At 46.2% G+C, this 22,449-nt stretch overlaps 1 protein-coding gene across 1 annotated transcript in view; it reads left to right on the top strand.

Annotated features, from left to right (window-relative positions):
• The first annotated feature begins 3,517 nt into the window (after positions 1 to 3,517).
• Positions 3,518 to 22,449, top strand: part of doc2d (double C2-like domains, delta) — a 64,477-nt gene continuing 45,545 nt past the window's right edge. Inside the window, exons 1-4 of the mRNA XM_045216631.1 lie at positions 3,518 to 3,759; positions 5,972 to 6,425; positions 12,904 to 12,983; positions 18,524 to 18,598. Coding sequence (XP_045072566.1) covers positions 5,990 to 6,425; positions 12,904 to 12,983; positions 18,524 to 18,598 — 591 coding nt within the window. The 5' untranslated portion in view covers positions 3,518 to 3,759; positions 5,972 to 5,989. The remainder of the gene's footprint in view (positions 3,760 to 5,971; positions 6,426 to 12,903; positions 12,984 to 18,523; positions 18,599 to 22,449) is intronic.

Below are 22,449 nucleotides of genomic sequence, written 5' to 3'. Positions count from 1 at the left end.
GGGGCCGCTGCCTCTTTGTACTGAGGTAATGGGAGAAGATAATCTCACCATGCAGTGGGACTGAGAATTTGCTCCTGCAAATTGCTCTCTCTCTCTCTCTCTCTCTCTCTCTCTCTCTCTCTCTCTCTCTCTCTCTCTCTCTCTCTCTCTCTCTCTCTCTCTCTCTCTCTCTCTCTCTCTCTTTCTCTTTCTCTTTCTCTTTCTCTTTCTCTTTCTCTCTCTCTTAATTCAATTCAATTCAATTCAAAGATGCATGGGAAATGTGTTTACATGGCCAAAGCAAGGGAAAAAACAAAAAGAAAACAACAACGAAGAAAACCGCTTGGTCTCTCTCTCTCTCTCTCTCTCTCTCTCTCTCTCTCTCTCTCTCTCTCTCTCTCTCTCTCTCTCTCTCTCTCTCTCTCTCTCTCTCTCTCTCTCTCTCTCTCTCTCTCTCTCTCTCTCTCTCTCTCTCTCTCTCTCTCTCTCTCTCTCTCTCTCTCTCTCTCTCCCCATCCCTCCCTCCCTCCCTCTCATTGTTTCTCTCTGCTCGTTGGATTGTAATAGGCCCATACAACATTCTCTCCTGTTTCAGATGGCTTCCTCCCTGAAAATCCAGTTGATTACCTGCACTAATCACCTCATGAACCGCACCAGACCACTGTCTAAAATATCAATCTGATACCTCATGTTTACCCCGCGGGAGCGATCAATACCCAGCGCCAGCCATTGTCCCGACTTCATTCCTCAAGCCCAATTGATTACATTTCATCCACTGCACTTACCATGGGGAGAGAGACAAATCTATGTGCTCCGTATAGGTCATTGTCAAATGGAGGCTGGCGTCAATCCAGACTGGATCCAACTCTCCTCTTCTTTTTTATTCTTACCCATTGTCACCCATGGCACAGTTCGACTGCGGATCTTTGGAGCCAAAATGGCGGCTGTGTCATTGTTGAGCTAGGGTGCTTCCTCTAGTGACCTCCTGAAATTGCCATAAGCTTTGCTAGTTAATTAAATGTATCTATTGAATGGCTAGCAATTGAGCCTAGCTGCCACTAGTGGGAGTGCTACAGTCCTGAAGGAGGTCATTACACAGACTCCAGCATTAAGGCTTGCATAGTATTATAATGAGTATCCCAGCAGTGCCCTTATACTCTACCACTGCTAAGTGTGCACTCATTCGCTTCACTGCCCCTTTAAGAAAAATCGACTGCTTTAAGAAATATGATGTAATCTCTCTCTTGCTAATACTGGCACCATTCCAATGCTTTTAAATCCACAAGGGGAGTACAGAAGTGAACACATCAGGGAGAAATAGCCTATAGAGAATCAGATCACAAGATTGATATCTATGTGTCAAAAAGTGGGTATCTGGGGTATCTGGGGCAGGAGTACCAAGTGTCTCTCAAGCAGCTTTTTCTCAAGGTTAATGGTTTGGGTAACTGGTGGGGTTTGCCAACCCTCCCGGTTTGGTGTCTCCCGGAATCCCCATTCATCTCGCTTTCCTTATTTAGGCCTATTGCATTCTAGACATTTCTGCATACCCCACAAAAGCTGTTGGTCAGTGGGGTTGCATTTTACCTTCAACACTGCCAACCTCTCATTGAATCCCCAAGCTTTTCCGGGGGATTTTGATAATGCCCCGAATGAAATTCATAACTGAAATGTAAACAGTGTGTTCCGTACATCTAGTCCTGTCTGTGTCCACCCCATCCTCAAATAAGGTCAAAAGGACAAACCCCAGGATCATAAAACCCCACCCATCACTCTACCTCAACCCTCTCTCTCTCTCTCTCTCTCTCCCTCCCTCCCTCCCTCCCTCCCATGACATAAAACATTAATAACAGCGAGCTCCATGACGCTGCCGCCGTTCACCCATGACCTGAGACGTGTCGAGAGCGCATACAGCTCAGAGTGTACATCTCGCGGCTGGCGGTCATGTGAAGAGGGTCGTGATTCGAAGCAGACTCGGAGCGGTGTGCGGCCGTAGAAAAAGATAACATTCTCTGGTGACGCCCAGCACTCTGACAGCAGGAGCCCAAGGCGGCGAGGCAGTCATCTACCCAACAGGCTGTGTGAATGCAGGCTGTCATATATAAACTCTGGTGACGGGTGGCTCTAGTTGTGAAATTATATAGCAGTCCGAGATAACATGAGCATATCGTCTTGTCTCGCTACTAGAGCACCATCAGGGCTCGGGCTGAGGGAATGGGTTTCACACACCTTGTTATTGGATGAAAATGTCATGGTCACTCATGGCCTAATGTTAGAGTCCTATTTCCAACTGCTAAGAAACAATGTTGGAAGAATGGGGACTATACTATGGTATTAGCCTCGTAGAATCCAACCCCATTGGTAACCTGGTATCAAACGGTTCTTTCAATGAACCTCAACCAAACAAAAATAGCAATTAATAGCTAGGCCTAATAACCATGTAATTAACATGTTATGAATTGATTTAAAGTAGATACAGAGTATTTGTATTTGTATTTATTACGGATCCCCATTAGCAAAATAACAATATTAAAATGTGTGTGTGTAGAGTGCATGTATTAGCATGTGTTTGCGAATGCTGTGTGTGTGCCTGTGTGTGTGTGTGTCTCTCTTCACAGTCTAGAGAGATAACGTGTCCCCTGGGGTTATATAATCCAGGCAATACTTCATTAATGTTCATACCCCTGTCTCCCTTTATCCATCCTGTCATGTGACAGTATCAAAGAGCCTTTCCTATTAGCTATCATATAGAATGTGTTTTTGACCTTGGTACTGCTGTAACTTTTTCTTCATTATTTCTTTCTTACCCACATACTGTATATGACTCAAATCGTTTGAAGTGTATTCTCCTTATGACTTCTTTCTGCCTCCCCATTTCTCATTCTCTTTCTTACTCTTTTCAATTCCATGATGCTCTCTCTCTCTCTCTCTCTCTCTCTCTCTCTCTCTCTCTCTCTCTCTCTCTCTCTCTCTCTCTCTCTCTCTCTCTCTCTCTCTCAGGGATATTATTAACTTTTGAAGCATTTCTGACACTGACTAATCCCAATTCATTGCGTGTATGTATGGCTGCAATGGGTTGAAATGTGTCAGGTAGCCTCGAGGTTAGAGCGTTGGGCCAGTAACCAAAAGGTAGCTGGTTCAAATACTGGAGCCGACAAGGTGAAAAATCTGTTGATGTGCCCTTGAGCAAGGCACTTCACCCTAATTGCTCCAGGGACGCTGTACAATGGTGACCCTGGCCGTGACCCCACTCCCCGCGGGTGTCTCAGGGGTAGTTAGGATATGCAAGAAACACATTTCCTTACACACGTGTGTGTAACAGGACAAATATAACCCTCCCACCCCCCAAATTAATAAAAAGGATTATTATCATATTGAAATGTGCTAGCAAAGGGAAGTTAAATTTCAATCTCTCTCTCTCCCCCTCTCTCTCCCCCTCTCGCTCTCCCTTTCGCTCTCCCTCTCTCTCTCCCTCTTCTCCCCTCTCCCCCCTCCCTCTCTCTGTTTAGTTAAATCCCCTCACTGCAGAGCCACTGAGTGACAGTACTATATACATGGTGTGCACGCACAACCGACTGTGAGAGAATTTAACTAGAAACGTCACGACCGAGTGAACGGGAGGGACAGGGGAGGAGAGAGAGCGAGAGAGCGGGAGAGAGAGAGAGTGGGGAAGGATATATCGAGTCAAAGCAGCTCCGCTTGCTCCTCAGTGTGTGAGAGAAGAGACAGAGGACGTGTGAGAAGACAAGATGGAGCGCTGGAACAGATGAAGACTGTCACTGGGTACGTGTCTCTGTGTCTATGCCTGTCTGTCTGTCTCTGTCTGTCTGTCTGTCTGTCTCTGTCTGTGTGTACATGTGGGAGTGAATGAGTGTGTCTGTGGGTACATGTGTGAGTGAATGAGTGTGTCTGTGTGTACATGTGTGAGTGAATGAGTGTGCCTGTGTACATGTGTGAGTGAATGAGTGTGCCTGTGTGTACATGTGTGAGTGAATGAGTGTGTCTGTGTGTACATGTGTGAGTGAATGAGTGTGCCTGTGTGTACATGTGTGAGTGAATGAGTTTGTCTGTGTGTACATGTGTGAATGAATGACTGTGCGTGTGTATGCTTAAGAAGCTGAAAGTCAGACAGTTTGAGTTTAGGCGATGTCTGTGTTTAAGTCTGACTTGGTGAGAGCGTGTGTGTGTCTGACTGTCTGTGTACGTTTGTGAAGAGTAAATGCGTGTTTATGCCAAGTAAGTGCGTGTGTATCCTCAAGAAGCTGTAAGACCGTTTTTTTTTAGTAAGAGCGTGTGTGCATAATTCATGTAAGAGTGGGTGCATGCGAGAGTGTACAGGTATGCTTAAGCCTGTGCGTACGAGTTTGGGTTTCCTAAGGAAAGACAGAGAGGTTTTTTTGTGTGGTAAAATGTGGGCTTTTTATTTAACCATTCATTTCATTGATGAACGACTCTGGATCGTATTCTGGTGCTAGCTGAATTTGAGGCAAAACAAATGGTTTGATATCTGTCTGTGTGTCTGCTCATTTGTATATTTCTGTGTGTGTCTATGTGTGTGTGTATATATGTGTGTGTATATGTGTGTGTGTCTGTGTTTGTGTGTCTATGTGTGTGTGTCTATGTGTGTGTGTCTATGTGTGTGTGTCTATGTGTTTGTGTCTATGTGTGTGTGTCTGTGTGTGTCTGTGTGTGTGTCTATGTGTGTGTATGTCTTGAGCACAGGAGGTTGGTGGCACCAATATTGGGGAGGACGGGCTTGTGGTAATGACTGGAGCGGTATCAGTGGAATGGTATCAAAAACATAAAACACATGGTTTCCATGTGTTTGATGCCATTCCATTTGCTCCGTTCCAGATATTATTATGAGCTGTCCTCTCCTCAGCAGCCTCCACTGGTCTTGAGTGTGTGTCTTGAGCGTGTGTGTGTGTGTGGCTGCGTTTACACAAGCAGCCCAATTCTGATATTTTTTCCACTAATTTGGTATGAATTGGGCTGCCTGTCTAAACATAGCCTGTGTTTTACACTGTGTGTGCACATGTAGGCTAAGTACACAACAACATTTATAGCAATGTTTTGTATGGAATAGAACAGTGATCTCATTTCAATAGCCAGTAGTGTAGTCTTTCAGCAATTACAATTTACACTAGGACAGAGGTATTAAAGGATAATGAAAGGAGAGGTACTATAATTAAATGTCCTCAATTAATAATGGGATGATTACCATTTCTGTTACAGTTTATCATTGATCTTTATTTAGAAGACGATTGTTCGTTGAATAGGTGACAGACATCGTCTGGACTGGAGAATAAGACTTCAAGCACTGTTATGTAAATATTGAGGACAAGGTGGAGATCTAGAGAGAGAGAGAGAGAGAGAGAGAGAAGTGGAAAGAGTGCAAGAGAGAGAGCGAGAGAGAGCTAAAGAGATTGAGCTAGAGAGACAAACCTAGGGAAAGAGAGGTAGAGAGAAAGTGAGAGAAAGATGAGGGAGCGAGAGAGAAAGAGAGAGAGATGCAGGGATTATCGTGTACAGTAGAGGTATAAATAACAGTAAATGGAGAGAGATCAAAAGAGTAGAACGATACACTGTCAAACATGAAGATATATTCGGAGATCTGACATAGTAGCACAGTATTTTGACATGAAAGACTATTGAGATATTGGGAGTAGCTTACATCAGCTCAGGTACTTGAAGAAGCCAATTATGTACAGTAAGAGAGTGAGGGAGAGGGAGGGACTAAGTACAGCAAAAGAACCAGGAAGTGAGATATACTCGATAAAGTGAGTGATACTATCGCTCTGTCTCCCACCCTTCCTTCCTTTCCTCCCCTCTCATTCATATCTCCCTCTCTATTTCTCTCTCTTCATCTCATCTCCACCCCCCCCACCACTACACACACGCACGCACACACACACACACACACACACACACACACACACCTACCTACCTACCTACCTACCTACCTACCTACCCACACACACACGCCTACCCACAGTCCCATCCGGCGGTGCACATGAGCGTATCGAAACCTCCTCCGCCCCACTCCCACTTCGCCCCCCCACCCGACTCTTCCACCTCCTCCCATCTCTCCATCCCTCCCTCCTCTTCCACCCCATCCTCCCCCGCACCTTCTCGTGCCACCTCCTCTGCTCCCAGATCTCTCCCTCCACCCTCTCCAGTCAAGATCTCCATGCAGGAGCACTTTGCCATCAACGTGTGTCCCGGGCCCATAATGCCTATCCCGCAGATCTCCGACTTCTTCCCGCGCTTCCATGACTATCCCATGACCCCGCCCCCGCCCCGGGAGAAGAAGATCCTGAAGGAACCAGATTTCGGATTGAACAATGGAGGGGAGACGGACAGAGAGAATAAGGAGGAGAGGAAACCCATCGAGGTGGACCGGGGGGAGAGGCAAGAAGGGGTGGATTCAGATGATGATGATGATGAAAGTGAGTGGGGGTGGGGGGTTGGTGGGGGGTAGGGCTGCACGATATATTGTTTCAGCATTGACATTGCGATGTATGCATCCGCAATAGTCACATCGCAGAACGTGCGATTTAGTAAGGTAAACATATATCAGTCTACAATATATATATATTTTTTTAATGTTATACTAGCAATATATATGTCTGATATAACATAATTTACTCCGATTTATGGGTTATTGGATACACAGTTTATTATTATTATTATTATTTTAAACACGGAGTTCGTTGCTGCACGTGGTTGACATGCAGGCTCTGCTTGCGCGTGACGAAATGATGAGCGAGGAACAGGCAAAAAAGACCGAAATTGAGAATTTGGTTGCAAATAGAAATGCATCGTCAATTATATGGAAATATTTTGGCTACAGACAGGATGATGTTGACCAAAAACAGGTACTTTGTTGAGAGTGCCTTGCAATTGTTGCCACAACATGAGGCAACACGACCAATTTGTTAGATCATTTAAGGCGGCACCACAAATCTTCGTATGACAAGTGCAAAGCATCTCAATGCCCTCCAAAGAAAAAATCTATTTCGGATGACTTTGCCAGTATTACACCATACGAGAAAGGTTCCAAACGGAGAGAAATCACAGATTCAATAACATTTCACGTCGCCAAAGACATGGGACCAATTAACACGGTTACCAAAGAGGGTTTTTAAAACATGATCCGGTCGCTTGACAAGCGGTATGTAATGCCATCACGCAACTATTTTTCTCAAGTTGCCATCCCAGAGTTGTTCGAGAAATGCAAGGCACAAGTTGAAACAGAGCTGTCACAAGTGGAATATTATACAGCAACAACGGACTTGTGGTCCAGCCGGACAACGGAGCCCTACATAAGTCTGACCGTACACTTTATTAATGAGGACTTCCACCTGAAAAGTCGCTGTTTGCAAACTGCATTTTTCCCAGAGGATCATCCATACGTCCTGTATTTTTTCATATCGCAATATATATCACAGAAAAACAAAAATATCGCAATGTCAGTTATTTCCAATATCGTGCAACCCTAGTGGGGGGTCAGGGTTCAGGGGTTAGGATCAGGAAAGGAAGGCCTTCGGGTCAAGTTTGGTGTGTGTTGTGTGTCTGTGAGAATGTATGTGAGTGTGAGTGTGTGTGTGTGTGTGTGTGTATCTATTTCGAAATGTACAACTTTTTCAAAACATTCTACGGCCAACGCAACCGTTCTCAATAAGCTGCCATATCCTCAGTTCATCTCAATGTTTACAATAATTAAGAACATGGCTTGGTAACACGTCATTAGCCAGGGTTTTAAAGAAAGATACGTGGGCCAAATGTTCCTTCTCACATCTCCAACAACGTCCAATTAATTTCGCATAAATCTGGGTTTTGTTCCAAGTACATTTCAACGGAATGAGTAATACACAAAAACAAATGAACAGTGTTTCATGGGTATATGAGGAAGCGGAACAGAAAGGATTAGAAATGGAGAAATCTAATTTGACAATAACCCTCTGGATTATGCTAATTTCATCATACTTTTTTACAACACATTCACAACCATTGCACACTACCTTATGGATGTATTCTAGCTACAATGGTTGTGAAAACGTTATTTTTTTGTGCATACACTCATCAAACATATACAGTGCCTTCAGAAAGTATTCATACCCCTTGACTTATTCCACATTTTGTTGTGTTACAGCAAAATGGATTAAAAATGGATTAACTAGATTGTTTTTCTCACCCATCAACACACATTAACACATAATACATTATTTTTGAAATGTTTGCAAATGTATTGAAAATGAAATACAGAAATATCTAATTTACATACAGTACCAGTCAAAAGTTTGGACACACCTACATCATTCAAGGGGGTTTTCTTTATTTTTACTATTTTTTACATTGTATAATAATAGTGAAAACATCACAACTATGAAATAACACATATGGAATCATGTAGTAACCAAAGAAGTGTTAAACAAATTCTTCAAATAGCCACCCTTTGCCTTGATGACAGCTTTGCACACTCTTGGCATTCTCTCAACCAGCTTAACATGGAATGCTTTTCCAACAGTCTTGAAGGAGTTCCCACATATGCTGAGCGCTGCTTTTCCTTCACTCTGCCGTCCGACTCATCCCAAACCATCTCAAATGGGTTGAGGTCGGGGGATTGTGGAGGCCATGTCATCTGATGCAGCACTGCATCACTCTCCTTCTTGGTAAAATAGCCCTTACACAGCCTGGATGTGTGTGGGTCATTGTCCTGTTGAAAAACAAATGATAGTCCCACTAAGCCCAAACCAGATGGGATGGCGTATCGCTGCAGAATGCTGTGGTAGCCATGCTGGTGTGCCTTGAATTCTAAATAAATCACAGACAGTGTCACCAGCAAAGCACCCCCACACCAAAACACCTCCTCCTCCATGCTTTCCTGTGGGAAATACACATGCGGAGATCATCTGTTCACCAACACAGCGTCTCACAAAGACACGGCGGTTGGAACCAAAAATCTCCAAGTTGGACTCCAGACCAAAGGACACATTTCCACTGGTCTAATGTCCATTGCTCGTGTTTTTTTTTTGTTTCTTTTGTTTGTTTGTTTTTTCTTAATTTTTACCCATCTACCAATAAGTGCACTTCTTTTTTATTTATTTATTTTTTATTTATTTTTATTTTTATTTGAGCTGTTCTTGCCATAATATGGACTTGGTCTTTTACCAAATAGGGCTATCTTCTGTATACCCCCCCTACCTTGTCACAACACAACTGATTGGCTGAAACGCATTAGTACTCACAACCCTGAGTCAATACATGTTAGAATCACGTTTGGCAGCTATTACAGCTATGTCTTTATGGATAAGTCTCTAAGAGCTTTGCACACTTGGATTGTAAAATATTTGCACATTATTATTAAAACAATTCTTCAAGCTTTGTCAAGTTGGTTGTTGAAAATGCTAAACAGCCATTTTCAAGTCTTGCCATAGATTTTGAAGCCGATTTAAGTCAAAACTGTAACTACGCCAATCAGGAACAATCAATATCATCTTGGAAAGCAACCCCAGTGTATATTTGGCCTTGTGTTTTAGGTTATTGCACGTGAATTTCCCTCCCAGTGTCTGGTGGAAAGAAGACTGAACCAGGTTTTTCTCTAGGATTTTGCCTGTGCTTAGCTCCATTCCGTTTCTTTTTCATCCTGAAAAACTCCCCATTCCTTAACGATTATAAGCATATCCATAACATGATGCAGCCACCACTATGCTTGAAAATATGGAGAGTGTTACTCAGAAATGTGCTGTATTGGAATTGCCCCAAACATAAGACTTTGTATTCAGGACAAATGTTAATTGCTTTGCCACATTTTTTGCAGTATTTCTTTAGTGCCTTGTTGCAAACAGGATGCATGTTTTGGAATATTTGTATTCTGTACAGGCTTCCTTCTTTTCACTCTGTCTATTAGGTTAGTATTGTGGAGTAACTAAAATGTTTTTTTTTTCTCCTATCACAGCCATTAAACTCTTTAACTGTTTTAAAGTCACCATTGGCCTCATGGTGAAATCCCTGAGCGGTTTCCTTCCTCTCCGGCAACTGATTTATGAAGGACGCCTGTATCTTTGTAGTGACTGGGTGCACTGATACACCATTCAAAGTGTAATTAATAACTTCCACATGCTCAAAGGGATATTCAATGTCTGCGTTTTTGTAAGGGTTGGTGTGAGGTGTGACCCAGGTGCGGTGCAGGATATACAGTAGGCAGTAGGCAGAGATGGTGAAACAAGGATCTTTACTGGTGGTCCCGAAGCCAGAATACAAGATAACGGACTTATCACGATAAAAGAAAGGCAGACCAAATAAGTCTCCAAAAACCGGCTGACAGCCAAAATACGAAATACTACCTATGACTGAAACAAATAACGAAACAGGGAGAACAATTCTCAAGTACCTGTACATAGGTCTCCGATCAGACACTGAGTAGTACTGCTGGACATAGAGAAACTAACAGAGAAAACTGAGCAAGGGAACACAGGGAAGTGAGGGCATAAATACACAGGTGAACAGGTAGACACAGGTGACACCAATAGGATACTGATTAGTCCAGACTGTGAGTGAGGTGGTGCCTAAGGTTGTCGGAGGATCATACTTTGTGGGCCTGGACCGAAAGGACTGCCGCCTCCTCCTCTTGCTCGGGGAATAGGGGGGGTTGGTACCCATATTGGCACTGGAAGGGGGACAGGCCGGTGGACGAGCAGAGAAGGGTGTTTTGGGCGTTCTCCGCCCACGCCAGTCGCTGGGGGTTCCCCAAGGATGAGGGGACACTCCGGAGAGTCCACAATAAAAAACTGGATATCCTCCAATAGCGCCCCCGCCATCCGAGTGATGAAGCCCGACCCCAACGGCCGGCCGTCCAGGCCCATGACCGGAACCGTCTCAGAGAGGGAGAGTAACGGAACACTCCACCCTTGGGCCAACCCCGCATCCATTAGGTTTCCCGCGGCCCCAGAATCCACCAGTGCATGCGCCTGACGCGCAGTGCGGGCCCACTGAACCCTGACGGGGAGAAAAGTCTGGGAGTCTCTGGAGTTGGGGTTTCGGTTCCAGCTCACTAGCACCCCTCCCGATACCCGAGAGGTGTCAAACACCTTGCATAGCTCCCGGGTGAATTGGTAGGAGTCGGAGCACGCCAGAGTGTGGCTCTCCCACTCCGCGGTAGCCCAGGAATGGTCCTGACCCGTCAACAGAGTGAGGATGTAGGCCACCCGGCCCTGCTCCGTCGGGATGGAGGAGGGTTGTAGGCTGAATACCTGGGAACACTGGGTGAGGAATTCCCTGCAGCCCTCTGGACGTCCGTCATACTTCTCCGGAGGTGGTAGGCGGGGTTTCCGTAATGTCGGAGGCGAGACTGACGACGCCGCTGTCGCGGCTTCCACTCCGCCGGCTGCAGGGGCTGGTCGGGTGTTCACCCGGCTCTGCACGGCGATTGTCAGCTGGCGGAGATTCTCTGTGATCTGCTGCAGGCTGCGGTCGTGTTGGTTCAGCATAGCTCCCTGTGTTACCAATGTGCTCCGATACTGTGCTGCCTCAGCTGGGTCCATATTGGCTCAGTTTTCTGTAAGGGTTGGTGTGAGGTGTGACCCAGGTGTGGTTCACTGCTCGACTGAGGGACCTTACAGATAATTGTATTTGTGGGGTACAGAGATGATGTAGTCATTCAAAAATCATGTTAAACACTATAATTGCACTTATTATGTGACTTGTTATGCACATTTTTACTCCTGAACTTATTTAGGCTTGCCATAACAAAGGGATTGAATACTTTTTGACTCAAGACATTTCAGCTTTTCATTTTTAAATAGTTTGTAAAAATGTCAAAAAATATAATTCCACTTTGATATTATGGTGTATTGTGTGTAGGCCAGTGACAATAATCTAAATTTAATAAATTAAAAATCAAGGCTATAACACCACAAAATGTGGAAAAGTCAAGGGGGTGTGAATACTTTCTGAAGGCACTGTATGTTTTATTACAATCATTTTGACAATTCTGTACATCCAATGGTCAAAGTGTGTAAGGCTATAGACAGTGTGGCTTGTGTTTTTTTTTTGTCTTTCTGAATGTCACTATGGGTTTAACTGTGGGTGTTAAAATTAGGCTAGTTAATGATGTTCCAGTTGTGAATTCATGTATTCATGCATGTCTGTTTCTCTGTTTGTCTTCGAGTTTGTCTCTGAGGATGTGCGTGTACGAGTATGTGCATCACAGTCCATGTGTGTACAACTGTCAAATTGTGTATGTTCGTGCATGTCTACGCACATGAACTCGATGGGGTCCTTGCGGCGATTTATGTAAATAAATGTGTATCCTAGTTAATCATCGAAAACAAACACGGGCCTCAACATTCTCGCGGTTTAATACCGACTCTCGAAGTCGCCGTTTGTTTGTGTCAAAACCAGTTTCTGGGTACATTTCTCAGTGTCAGCTGGCACTGCATGTGTTTAAGGGAAGTAATTGTGAGTCGAGCGTCTTCAACCCCGTCATTGTCTCGCGTTTGTTGTCGCTCGCTCCGAGTTTCTCCGACAGAGGGGCTCACACACACACACACACACACACACACTCTGTGTGATTTATTTTGCTGTGTCGGAGTAATGTGATTCAGTCCTCAAGCTTCTTTTCTTTCCACTCACAGCGAGTAATAAAAACAGGGCATGTTTTTTAAGAGACTGTCAGGAATATAAGCATTGGCGTATCCAGATTTCAGAATTGTGCAGGAGGCTGGAGTTACAGGTGTTTGTGTTTTTGGAGGTTGGGGGTGGAAGGTGTGTGTGTGTGTGTTGGTGTTTATGTTTATGTGTATGCATCTGTGTGGCCATCTGTACATGCATATGTGTTTATTTGCATTCATTTATACACACTTTTAATCAGGCTATATTCACCGCCAATAATGGATTGTCTGTATCGACTGTTTTGTTTTACAGCTTACCTGGGCACCCTGGAATTTACCCTGCTCTTCGATCACGAGAACAACTGTCTACACTGTACAATCCACAAGGCCAAGGTAAGAAACTCAACCCTATACAGACTATTCTAACCTCCGTCAAGGGCTAAGGTTGAAAACAAGACTCCACTTACACCCCAAGCCTAAGCTAAGCCACGTCTCCTCCACACAAAGCGCCAATAATCAAAGTGCAATTAGCTTAAGCGCTATCCAATCCACTGCAAGCCTTAGGTTAGCATTGCAGCATCGAAAGCCACTCAACATACTTTTTCCAGGCTTAGCTCTAACCCAGCACATCGAGCCAAGTCATGAAGACAATGGCGCTTGCCTAGAAAACCTGTGAACTCTATTCAGTGAGAGAGAACCAAGGTTTATATCTTGACAATGAGGCAGAGTTAAGTATTGATGCGATCTGGGCTAGAAAGATAGATTTCACATTCAGCCCACACCAGGCAAACATACAATATACAGTGAGGGAAAAAGTATTTGATCCCCTGCTGATTTTGTACGTTTACCCACTGACAAAGAAATGATCAGTCTATAATTTTAATGGTAGGTTTATTTGAACAGTGAGAGACAGAATAACAACAAAAAAATCCAGAAAAGCGCATGTCAAAAATGTTATAAATTGATTTGCATTTTAATGAGGGAAATAAGTATTTGACCCCCTCTCAATCAGAAAGATTTCTGGCTCCCAGGTGTCTTTTATACAGGTAACGAGCTGAGATTAGAAGCACACTCTTAAAGGGAGTGCTCCTAATCTCAGCTTGTTACCTGTATAAAAGACACCTGTCCACAGAAGCAATCAATCAATCAGATTCCAAACTCTCCACCATGGCCAAGACCAAAGAGCTCTCCAAGGATGTCAGGGACAAGATTGTAGACCTACACAAGGCTGGAATGGGTTACAAGACCATCGCCAAGCAGCTTGGTGAGAAGGTGACAACAGTTGGTGCCATTATTCGCAAATGGAAGAAACACAAAATAACTGTCAATCTCCCTCGGCCTGGGGCTCCATGCAAGATCTCACCTCGTGGAGTTGCAATGATCATGTGAACGGTGAGGAATCAGCCCAGAATTACACGGGAGGATCTTGTCAATGATCTCAAGGCAGCTGGGACCATAGTCACCAAGAAAACAATTGGTAACACACTACGCCGTGAAGGACTGAAATCCTGCAGCGCCCGCAAGGTCCCCCTGCTCAAGAAAGCACATATACAGGGCTGTCTGAAGTTTGCCAATGAACATCTGAATGATTCAGAGGAGAACTGGGTGAAAGTGTTGTGGTCAGATGAGACCAAAATCGAGGTCTTTGGCATCAACTCAACTCGCCGTGTTTGGAGGAGGAGGAATGCTGCCTATGACCCCAAGAACACCATCCCCACCGTCAAACATGGATGTGGAAACATTATGCTTTGGGGGTTTTTTCTGCTAAGGGGACAGGACAACATCACCGCATCAAAGGGACGATGGACAGGGCCATGTACTGTCAAATCTTGTGTGAGAACCTCCTTCCCTCAGCCAGGGCATTGAAAATGGGTTGTGGATGGGTATTCCAGCATGACAATGACCAAAACACACGGCCAAGGCAACAAAGGAGTGGCTCAAGAAGAAGCACATTAAGGTCCTGGAGTGGCCTAGCCAGTCTCCAGACCTTAATCCCATAGAAAATCTGTGGAGGGAGCTGAAGGTTCGAGTTGCCAAACGTCAGCCTCGAAATCTTAATGACTTGGAGAAGATCTGCAAAGAGGAGTGGAACAAAATCCCTCCTGAGATGTGTGCAAACCTGGTGGCTAACTACAAGAAACGTCTGACCTCTGTGATTGCCAACAAGGGTTTTGCCACCAAGTCATGTTTTGCAGAGGGGTCAAATACTTATTTCCCTCATTAAAATGCAAATCAATTTATAACATTTTTGACATGCGTTTTTCTGGATTGTTTTATTGTTATTCTGTCTCTCACTGTTCAAATAAACGTACCATTAAAATGATAGACAGATCATGTCTTTGTCAGTGGGCAAACGTACAAAATCAGCAGGGGATCAAATACTTTTTTCCCTCACTGTACACCCCTTATGGGTACTATGGTAGATGTGAAGCTGAAATGCACCCATTCAATAATATTCACAGACTAAATATGCATCCCAAATGTTACCCCATTCCCTATAAAGTGCACTACTTTTGACCAGCGCCATATGGGTCCTTGTCAAAAGTAGTGCACTACATAGCGAATATGGTGCTATTTGGGATTCAGACATAATTCTGTGCCTTCCTACTAGGTCATTTCTGGGAGTTGCTATCATTTGTCCTTTATTAGAAGGCGATTGACTATGTGTGACACTCTGGCTCTAGGACTTTTGTATGTGAGCTAGAGTGTATGTTGTTTTGTTGGGGATTTGGGTGTTTTTCTATGTTGGTAGTTCTGTCGGGTGTATTTCTATGTTTGCAGGTCTGTGGGTTGTTTTTCTAGGTGTTGTATGTTGTAGTCAATGACTCCCAATCGGAGGTAACGAGTGTCAGCTGTCGGCTCGTTATCTCTGATTGGGAGCCATATTTAAACTGTCAGTTTTCACCTTTGTTTTGTGGGTTATTGTTCCAAGTTCAGTGTATTGTTACGTTAGGACTTCACTATCGTCTTTTGTTGTTTTTACGTGGTTGCTTTATAAATAAAGTCATCATGTTCACTCCACGCGCTGCGTATTGGTCCGCTCCTTCCGACGATCGTGACAGAATAACCCACCATAAAGGAACCAAGCAGCGCTCCAGGAACAAAGGGTCTGGACATGGAAGGAACTGGTGGAAGGTAAAGGGTCCTGGACTTGGGAGGAGATCCTAGACGGTATGGATCGCCGACCATGGAACGAGACGGTGGAGAGGCGACGGCGAGAGGAGCAACGGCATCAGCAGGGCCATCATCGTCGGAAGGACGAGAGGCAACCCCAAGAAATTTTTGGGGGCACATGGCTTGGGCGACGGAGCAGCAGGAGGCTGCCACAAGGCAGAGTCAGAGGGCTGCCAGGTTAAGGGGGGCTGACGGAGGCAGAGAAGGGACGGATTCAGTGGGCTACCAGGTCAAGGGGGCAACTGGGTAAAGCAGGGAAGGAAAGTGTTGAGGCACGGCGTGAGGTACTGGGGTGTGTAACCAGTTCGGTCCGGCCCGTTCCTAGTCCCGTGGTGCAGCCAGTAGTGTGTGTTCCCGTGCGGTACGGCCTGTTCCGGTCCCTCGCACTAAGTGTACGGTGCGCGTCGCCAGCCCAGCCCGGCCTGTTCCTACTCCTCGCACCAGGGATACGGTGCGCTTCGCCAACCCGGCCCGGCCTGTTCCGGCCACTCGCACCAGGGATACGGTGCGCGTCGCCAGCCCAGCCCGGCCTGTTCCTACCCTCGCACCAGGGATACGGTGCGCCTCGCCAACCCGGCCCGGCCTGTTCCGGCCACTCGCACCAGGGGATACGGTGCGCGTCGCCAGCCCAGCCCGGCCTGTTCCTACTCCTCGCACCAGGGGATACGGTGCGCCTCGCCAACCCGGCCCGGCCTGTTCGGCCACTCGCACCAGGGATACGGTGCGCTCGCCAGCCCAGCCCGGCCTGTTCCTACTCCACGCACCAGGGATAGGGTGCGCCGCCAGCCCGGCCCGGCCTGTTCCGGCCACTCGCACCAGGGATACGGTGCGCGCCGCCAGCCCCGCCCGGCCTGTTCCTGCTCTCCGCACTAGGCGTGAGGTGAGTCCCCAGGGTCCAGCATGCCCTGTTCCGGCTCCCGCACTAGGCGTTATGGGAGTCCCCCAGGGTCCAGCATGCCCTGTTCCGGCTCCCGCACTAGGGCGTTATGGGAGTCCCCAGGGTCCAGCATGCCCTGTTCCGGCTCCTCGCACTAGGCGTCATGTGCGTTCCCAGGGTCCAGCAAGCCCTGTTGCTTCTCTCCGCACTAGCCCTGAGATGCGTGTCCTCAGCCCGGTACCTCCTGTTCCGGCACCACGCACCAGGCCTACGATGCGCCTCAGACGGCCAGAGTCTGCCGTCTGCCCAACGGGGCCTGAACTGTCCGTCTGCCCAACGCCGTCTGAACTGTCCATCTGCCCAACGCCGTCTGAACTGCCCATCTGCCCAACGGGGCCTGAACTGTCCGTCTGCCCAACGCCCGTCTGAACTGCCCGTCTGCCCAACGCCGTCAGAGCCTTCCGCCAGACAGGATCAGCCAGAGCCTTCTGCCAGACAGGATCAGCCAGAGCCTTCCGCCAGACAGGATCAGCCAGAGCCTTCCGCCAGACAGGATCAGCCAGAGCCTTCTGCCAGACAGGATCAGCCAGAGCCTTCTGCCAGACAGGATCAGCCAGAGCCTTCTGCCAGACAGGATCAGCCAGAGCCTTCTGCCAGACAGGATCAGCCAGAGCCTTCTGCCAGACAGGATCAGCCAGAGCCTTCTGCCAGACAGGATCAGCCAGAGCCTTCCGCCAGCCAGGATCCGCCAGAGCCGTCCAGCCAGGATCCGCCTGAGCCAGCCAGCCAGGATCTGCCCCTCAGTCCGGTGCTGCCCTTTAGTCAGGTGCTGCCCCCTTAGCCCGGTGCTGCCCCTTGGTCCGGTGCTGCCCCTTAGTCCGGTGCTGCCACTTAGTCCGGTGCTGCCCCTTAGTCAGGTGCTGTCCCTTAGTCGGGTACTGCCTACTAAGCAGTTTGTGACTGTGGTGGGGTGGGGATCACGACCGGGGCCAGAGCCACCACCGTGGACAGACGCCCACCCAGACCCTCCCCTAGAGCGTATGCTGGTGCGCCCGGAGTGCGCACCTTTAGGGGGTACTGTGACACTCTGGCTCTAGGACTTTTGTATGTGAGCTAGAGTGTATGTTGTTTTGTTGGGGATTTGGGTGTTTTTCTATGTTGGTAGTTCTGTCGGGTGTATTTCTATGTTTGCAGGTCTGTGGGTTGTTTTTCTAGGTGTTGTATGTTGTAGTCAATGACTCCCAATCGGAGGTAACGAGTGTCAGCTGTCGGCTCGTTATCTCTGATTGGGAGCCATATTTAAACTGTCAGTTTTCACCTTTGTTTTGTGGGTTATTGTTCCAAGTTCAGTGTATTGTTACGTTAGGACTTCACTATCGTCTTTTGTTGTTTTTACGTGGTTGCTTTATAAATAAAGTCATCATGTTCACTCCACGCGCTGCGTATTGGTCCGCTCCCTTCCGACGATCGTGACACTATGTTTATACCCAGATAAGCACCCCAACCCAATGGAAAGCATTGATAGTGTAGGCACACCTACATATAAACAGACTAGCTTGAGAAATGATGGACGCAGAATGAGAACGATTTGAGTAGAATGGCATGCGACACAATAGACAAAACAAGAGTAGAGTTGAACACCAAAGGACATAATGTTCTTTGTCATGCCCTGACCTTGTCTGGCTTACAGCCTGTGGTGTATGACTGTATGACATGTGTATGATAGCTAAACCTTGACCAAGTGTGGTCTGTGTGTGTCTGTGTCGGTGTGTGTTTATGTGTGTGTGTCTCTCACTGTGTGTGTCAGCGTATGTGTGTGTGTGTGTGTGTTTGCATGTGTGTGTGCGTGCGTCTGTAACCATGCCTGTGTGTGTCTCCATAGGGACTAAAGGCCATGGACTCCAACGGACTGGCCGATCCATACGTCAAGCTCCACCTCCTGCCTGGGGCAAGCAAGGTCACTACAACCTTCCTATCCCTCATCATCTTCCATATAAGTTGTACCCAGTATATTAGTTGTGTGTGTGTTTCTTTCAACTGAAACAGTTTACCTCACAGTGAAGTGCTAAATGGTCTTACCAAAACCACCATAACATATCGAATAGACGTTAGAGTGCTTACTGTAATCCAAAACGAATTTCAAGTATTGCAGCTTGCGATAGCATGGCACTGAAGATTAATATAAATTATTGCCATACTTTCATGGACATAGCACATTTGAAAATAAATCAATTTAGAAATGAATCCAGTTGCATATATTATGGATATCATGTTGAATTTTGAGTGCTTCTCTGCTGTTTAGTGGACAGACAATACCACCTGTGAGTTTGGCCAAAACACTGGGCTTAGTCATTGTTTTCCATAAGAGCCAGCTGTCAGCTAAACAGACGATAACAGACTCATTGTCAGCTGGCTACTTTTTCCAACTAACTAGGCTTCTTTTCATTTACAAGTTTGAATTAGCTAGTCAGAAACGTCTGTATAGTCTTCTCCCGCTAGAATGAACGATATGCATCTTCTAGTGATCTATTGATAGGACAGGTGCCTGTCAGTCACAAAGCGAGTGAAACACTACTGGTTTGTTAGTCTGCTCTCTGTCCCGCCTCTCTGTACCTGTGCTATTTTTTGTTCACTGCAGTCAAAGTTTGGGCGAAGACAAAACCAAGACGCAGGTAAAATCACTAAATTCCAAAGCCAGGTTAAACAGCAATTAAAGTAAAGAAAAAAGTAAACGCTGCAAATGTCCCAGCAGCATCCTTAGCCAGCAGCCATTTTCTGGCAAACAGGAAAAGGTATGGGGAAGTATTGGTAGACAGATGGGATCCTGTTCCTGTTATATCCAATTGCAAAGGGAGGTGTTTAATCCCAGGGTCCTTTAGTGATGAGTTTGGAGGGCACTATGGTGTTGAATGCTGAGCTGTAGTCAATGAACAGCATTCTCACAGAGGTGTTCCTTTTGTCCATGTGGGAAAGGGCAGTGTGGAGTGCAATAGAGATTGCGTTATCTGTGGATCTGTTGGGTCCAATGTGTCTGGGATGATGGTGTTGATGTGAGCCATGACCAGACCTTCAAAGCATTTCATGGCTACAGATGTGAGTGCTATGGGGCGATAGTCATTTAGACAGGTTACCTTGGCGCTCTTGGGCACAGAGACTATGGTGGTCTGCTCGAAACATGTAGGTATTACAGACTGGGTCAGGGAGAGGTTGAAAATGTCAGTGAAGACACTTGCCAGCTGGTCAGCACATGCTCTGAGTATGCGTCCTGGTAATCCATCTGGCCCTGCTGCCTTAGGGAATGTTAACCTGTTGTAAGGTCTTACTCACATCGACTACGGAGAGCGTGATCACACAGTCGTCTGGAACAGCTGGTGCTCTCATGCATTTTTCAGTGTTGCCTGCCTGGAAGCGAGCATAGAAGGCATTTAGCTCGTCTGGTAGGCATTTGTTACTGGGCAGCTCGCGGCTGGGTTTCCCTTTGTAATCCGTGATAGTTTACAAGTCCTGCCACATCTGACGAGCGTCAGAGCCGGTGTAGTAGGATTCGATCTTAGTCATGTAATGACGCTTTGCCTGTTTGATGGCTTGTCGGAGGTCGTAGCGGATTAGTGTCCTACTCCTTGAAAGCGGCAGTTCTAGCCCTTAGTTCAGTGCAGATGTTGCCTGTAATCCATGGCTTCTGGTTGGGATATGTACGTACGTACAGTCACTGTGGGGACGATGTCGTCGATGCACTTGTTAATGAATCTGGTGACTAATGCCATCGGATGAATCCCGGAACATATTCCAGTCTGTGCTAGCGAAACAGTCCTGTAGCTTAGCATCCACTTCATCGGACCACTTCCGTATTGAGCACGTCACTGGTAAATGGAGGGTGAGGAGAGCTTTGTATGCATTTCTGTGTGTGGAGTAAAGGTGATTTAGAGTTGTGTCTCCTCTAGTTGCACAGGTGACATGCTGGTAGAAATTAGGTAAAACATATTTTAGTTTCCCTGCATTAAAATCACCCGGTCATTAGGAACACAGCCTCTTGATGAGCATTTTCTTGTTTGCTTATGGCCCTATTCAGCTCGTTCAGTGCGGTCTTAGTGCCAGCATCGGTTTGTGGTGGCAAATAGACAGCTACTCTCTTGGTAAATAGTATGGTCTACAGCTTATCATGAGATATTTTAACTCAGGCGAGCAGAACCTCGAGACTTCCTTAATATTAGAAATTGCGCAGCCGCTGTTGTTAACAAAGAGACACACCCCTTCCCCCCAACCTTACTTGACGCTGCCTTGCGGTCTTGAAGATGCATAGAAAAACCAGCTAAATGTATATTATCCATGTCCTTGTTCAGCCACGACTCCGAGAAACATAGGATATTACAGTTCTTCCGGTCCCGTTGATAGGATAGTCTCGAACAGAGCTCGTCCAGTTTGGCTACCTCATTTGCATACTGGCATGCTATTACTGCTTTTTGGCGATTATCTGCAGATATATTATGTTGAATCCTCACTGCTTGAACAATAGGTAGTGGAGAGAGAGACTCATTCTGTTGCAAAATATGTTAAGTTATAAAAGCTAATGTCATGATACATATTGCTATAGGCCTACTGATTTGATTAAAGTGTCCAGTGGCGAATTTAGCATGTACAGTGCCTTCGAAAAGTATTCAGAGCCCTTGACTTTTTCCACATTTTGTTACGTTACAGCCTTATTCTAAAATGGATTGTAAAAAACAATCCCGAGCAATCTACATACAATACCCCATAATGACAAAGCAAAAACAGGTTTTTAGAATGTTTTGCTTATTTACTAAAAATAAAAAACAGAAATACCTTATTTACAGAAGTAGTCAGACCCTTTGCTATGAGTCTCGAAATGTATCTCAGATACATCCTGTTTCCATTGATTATCCTTGAGATGTTTCTACAACTTGATTGGAGTCCACCTGTGGTAAATTCAATTGATTGGACATGATTTGGAAAGGCACATACCTGTCTATATAAGGACCCACAGTTGACAGTGCATGTCAGAGCAAATACCAAGCCATGAGGTCGAAGGAATTGTCCGTAGAGCTCTGAAACAGGATTGTGTTGAGGCACAGATCTGGGGAAGGGTACCAAAAAATGTCTGCAGCATTGAAGATCCCCAAGAACACAGTGGCCTCCATCATTCTTAAATGGAAGAGTTTGGAACCACCAAGACTCTTCCTAGAGCTGGTTGCCCAGCCAAACTGAGCAATCAGGGAGAAGGGCCTTGGTCAGGGTGTGATGAGGTGGTGTGGAAGGAGTCAGGCGCAGGAGGGTAAATCACAGAAACACAGGCTTTAATCTGCCAAAATACCGGTTTACGCAGAAATTCACACACACTCCAGGGGCACTAAACAGGCGCACTGGAAAATACAAAGGCACACAGGAAATCTCCCGTCGATACAAAATACACAAGCTCCACCGAGCTTCACTAACCTCCACAAATAACAATCACTCACACAGACAAGGAAGCAGAGGGAACACTTATACAATGACTAATGAGGGAATAAGGACCAGGTGTGTGTGATTGCAGACAAGACAAATGGAGTGATGATAAATGGATCGGCAGTAGCTAGTAAGCCGGTGACGCCGAACGCCGAAACCTGCCCGAACAAGGAGGGGAGGCAGCCTCGGCGGAAGTCGTGACACAGGGAGGTGACCAAGAACCCGATGGTCACTCTGACAGAGCTCTAGAGTTCCTCTGTGGAGATGGGAGAACCTTCCAGAAGGACAACCATCTCTGCAGCACTCCACCAATCAGGCCAGACGGAAGTCACTCCTCAGTAAAGGCAC

Source organism: Coregonus clupeaformis, unplaced genomic scaffold, assembly GCF_020615455.1.
Source record: "Coregonus clupeaformis isolate EN_2021a unplaced genomic scaffold, ASM2061545v1 scaf0760, whole genome shotgun sequence".
NCBI lineage: Eukaryota > Metazoa > Chordata > Actinopteri > Salmoniformes > Salmonidae > Coregonus > Coregonus clupeaformis.
This window is presented reverse-complemented; position numbering and strand designations above follow the sequence as displayed.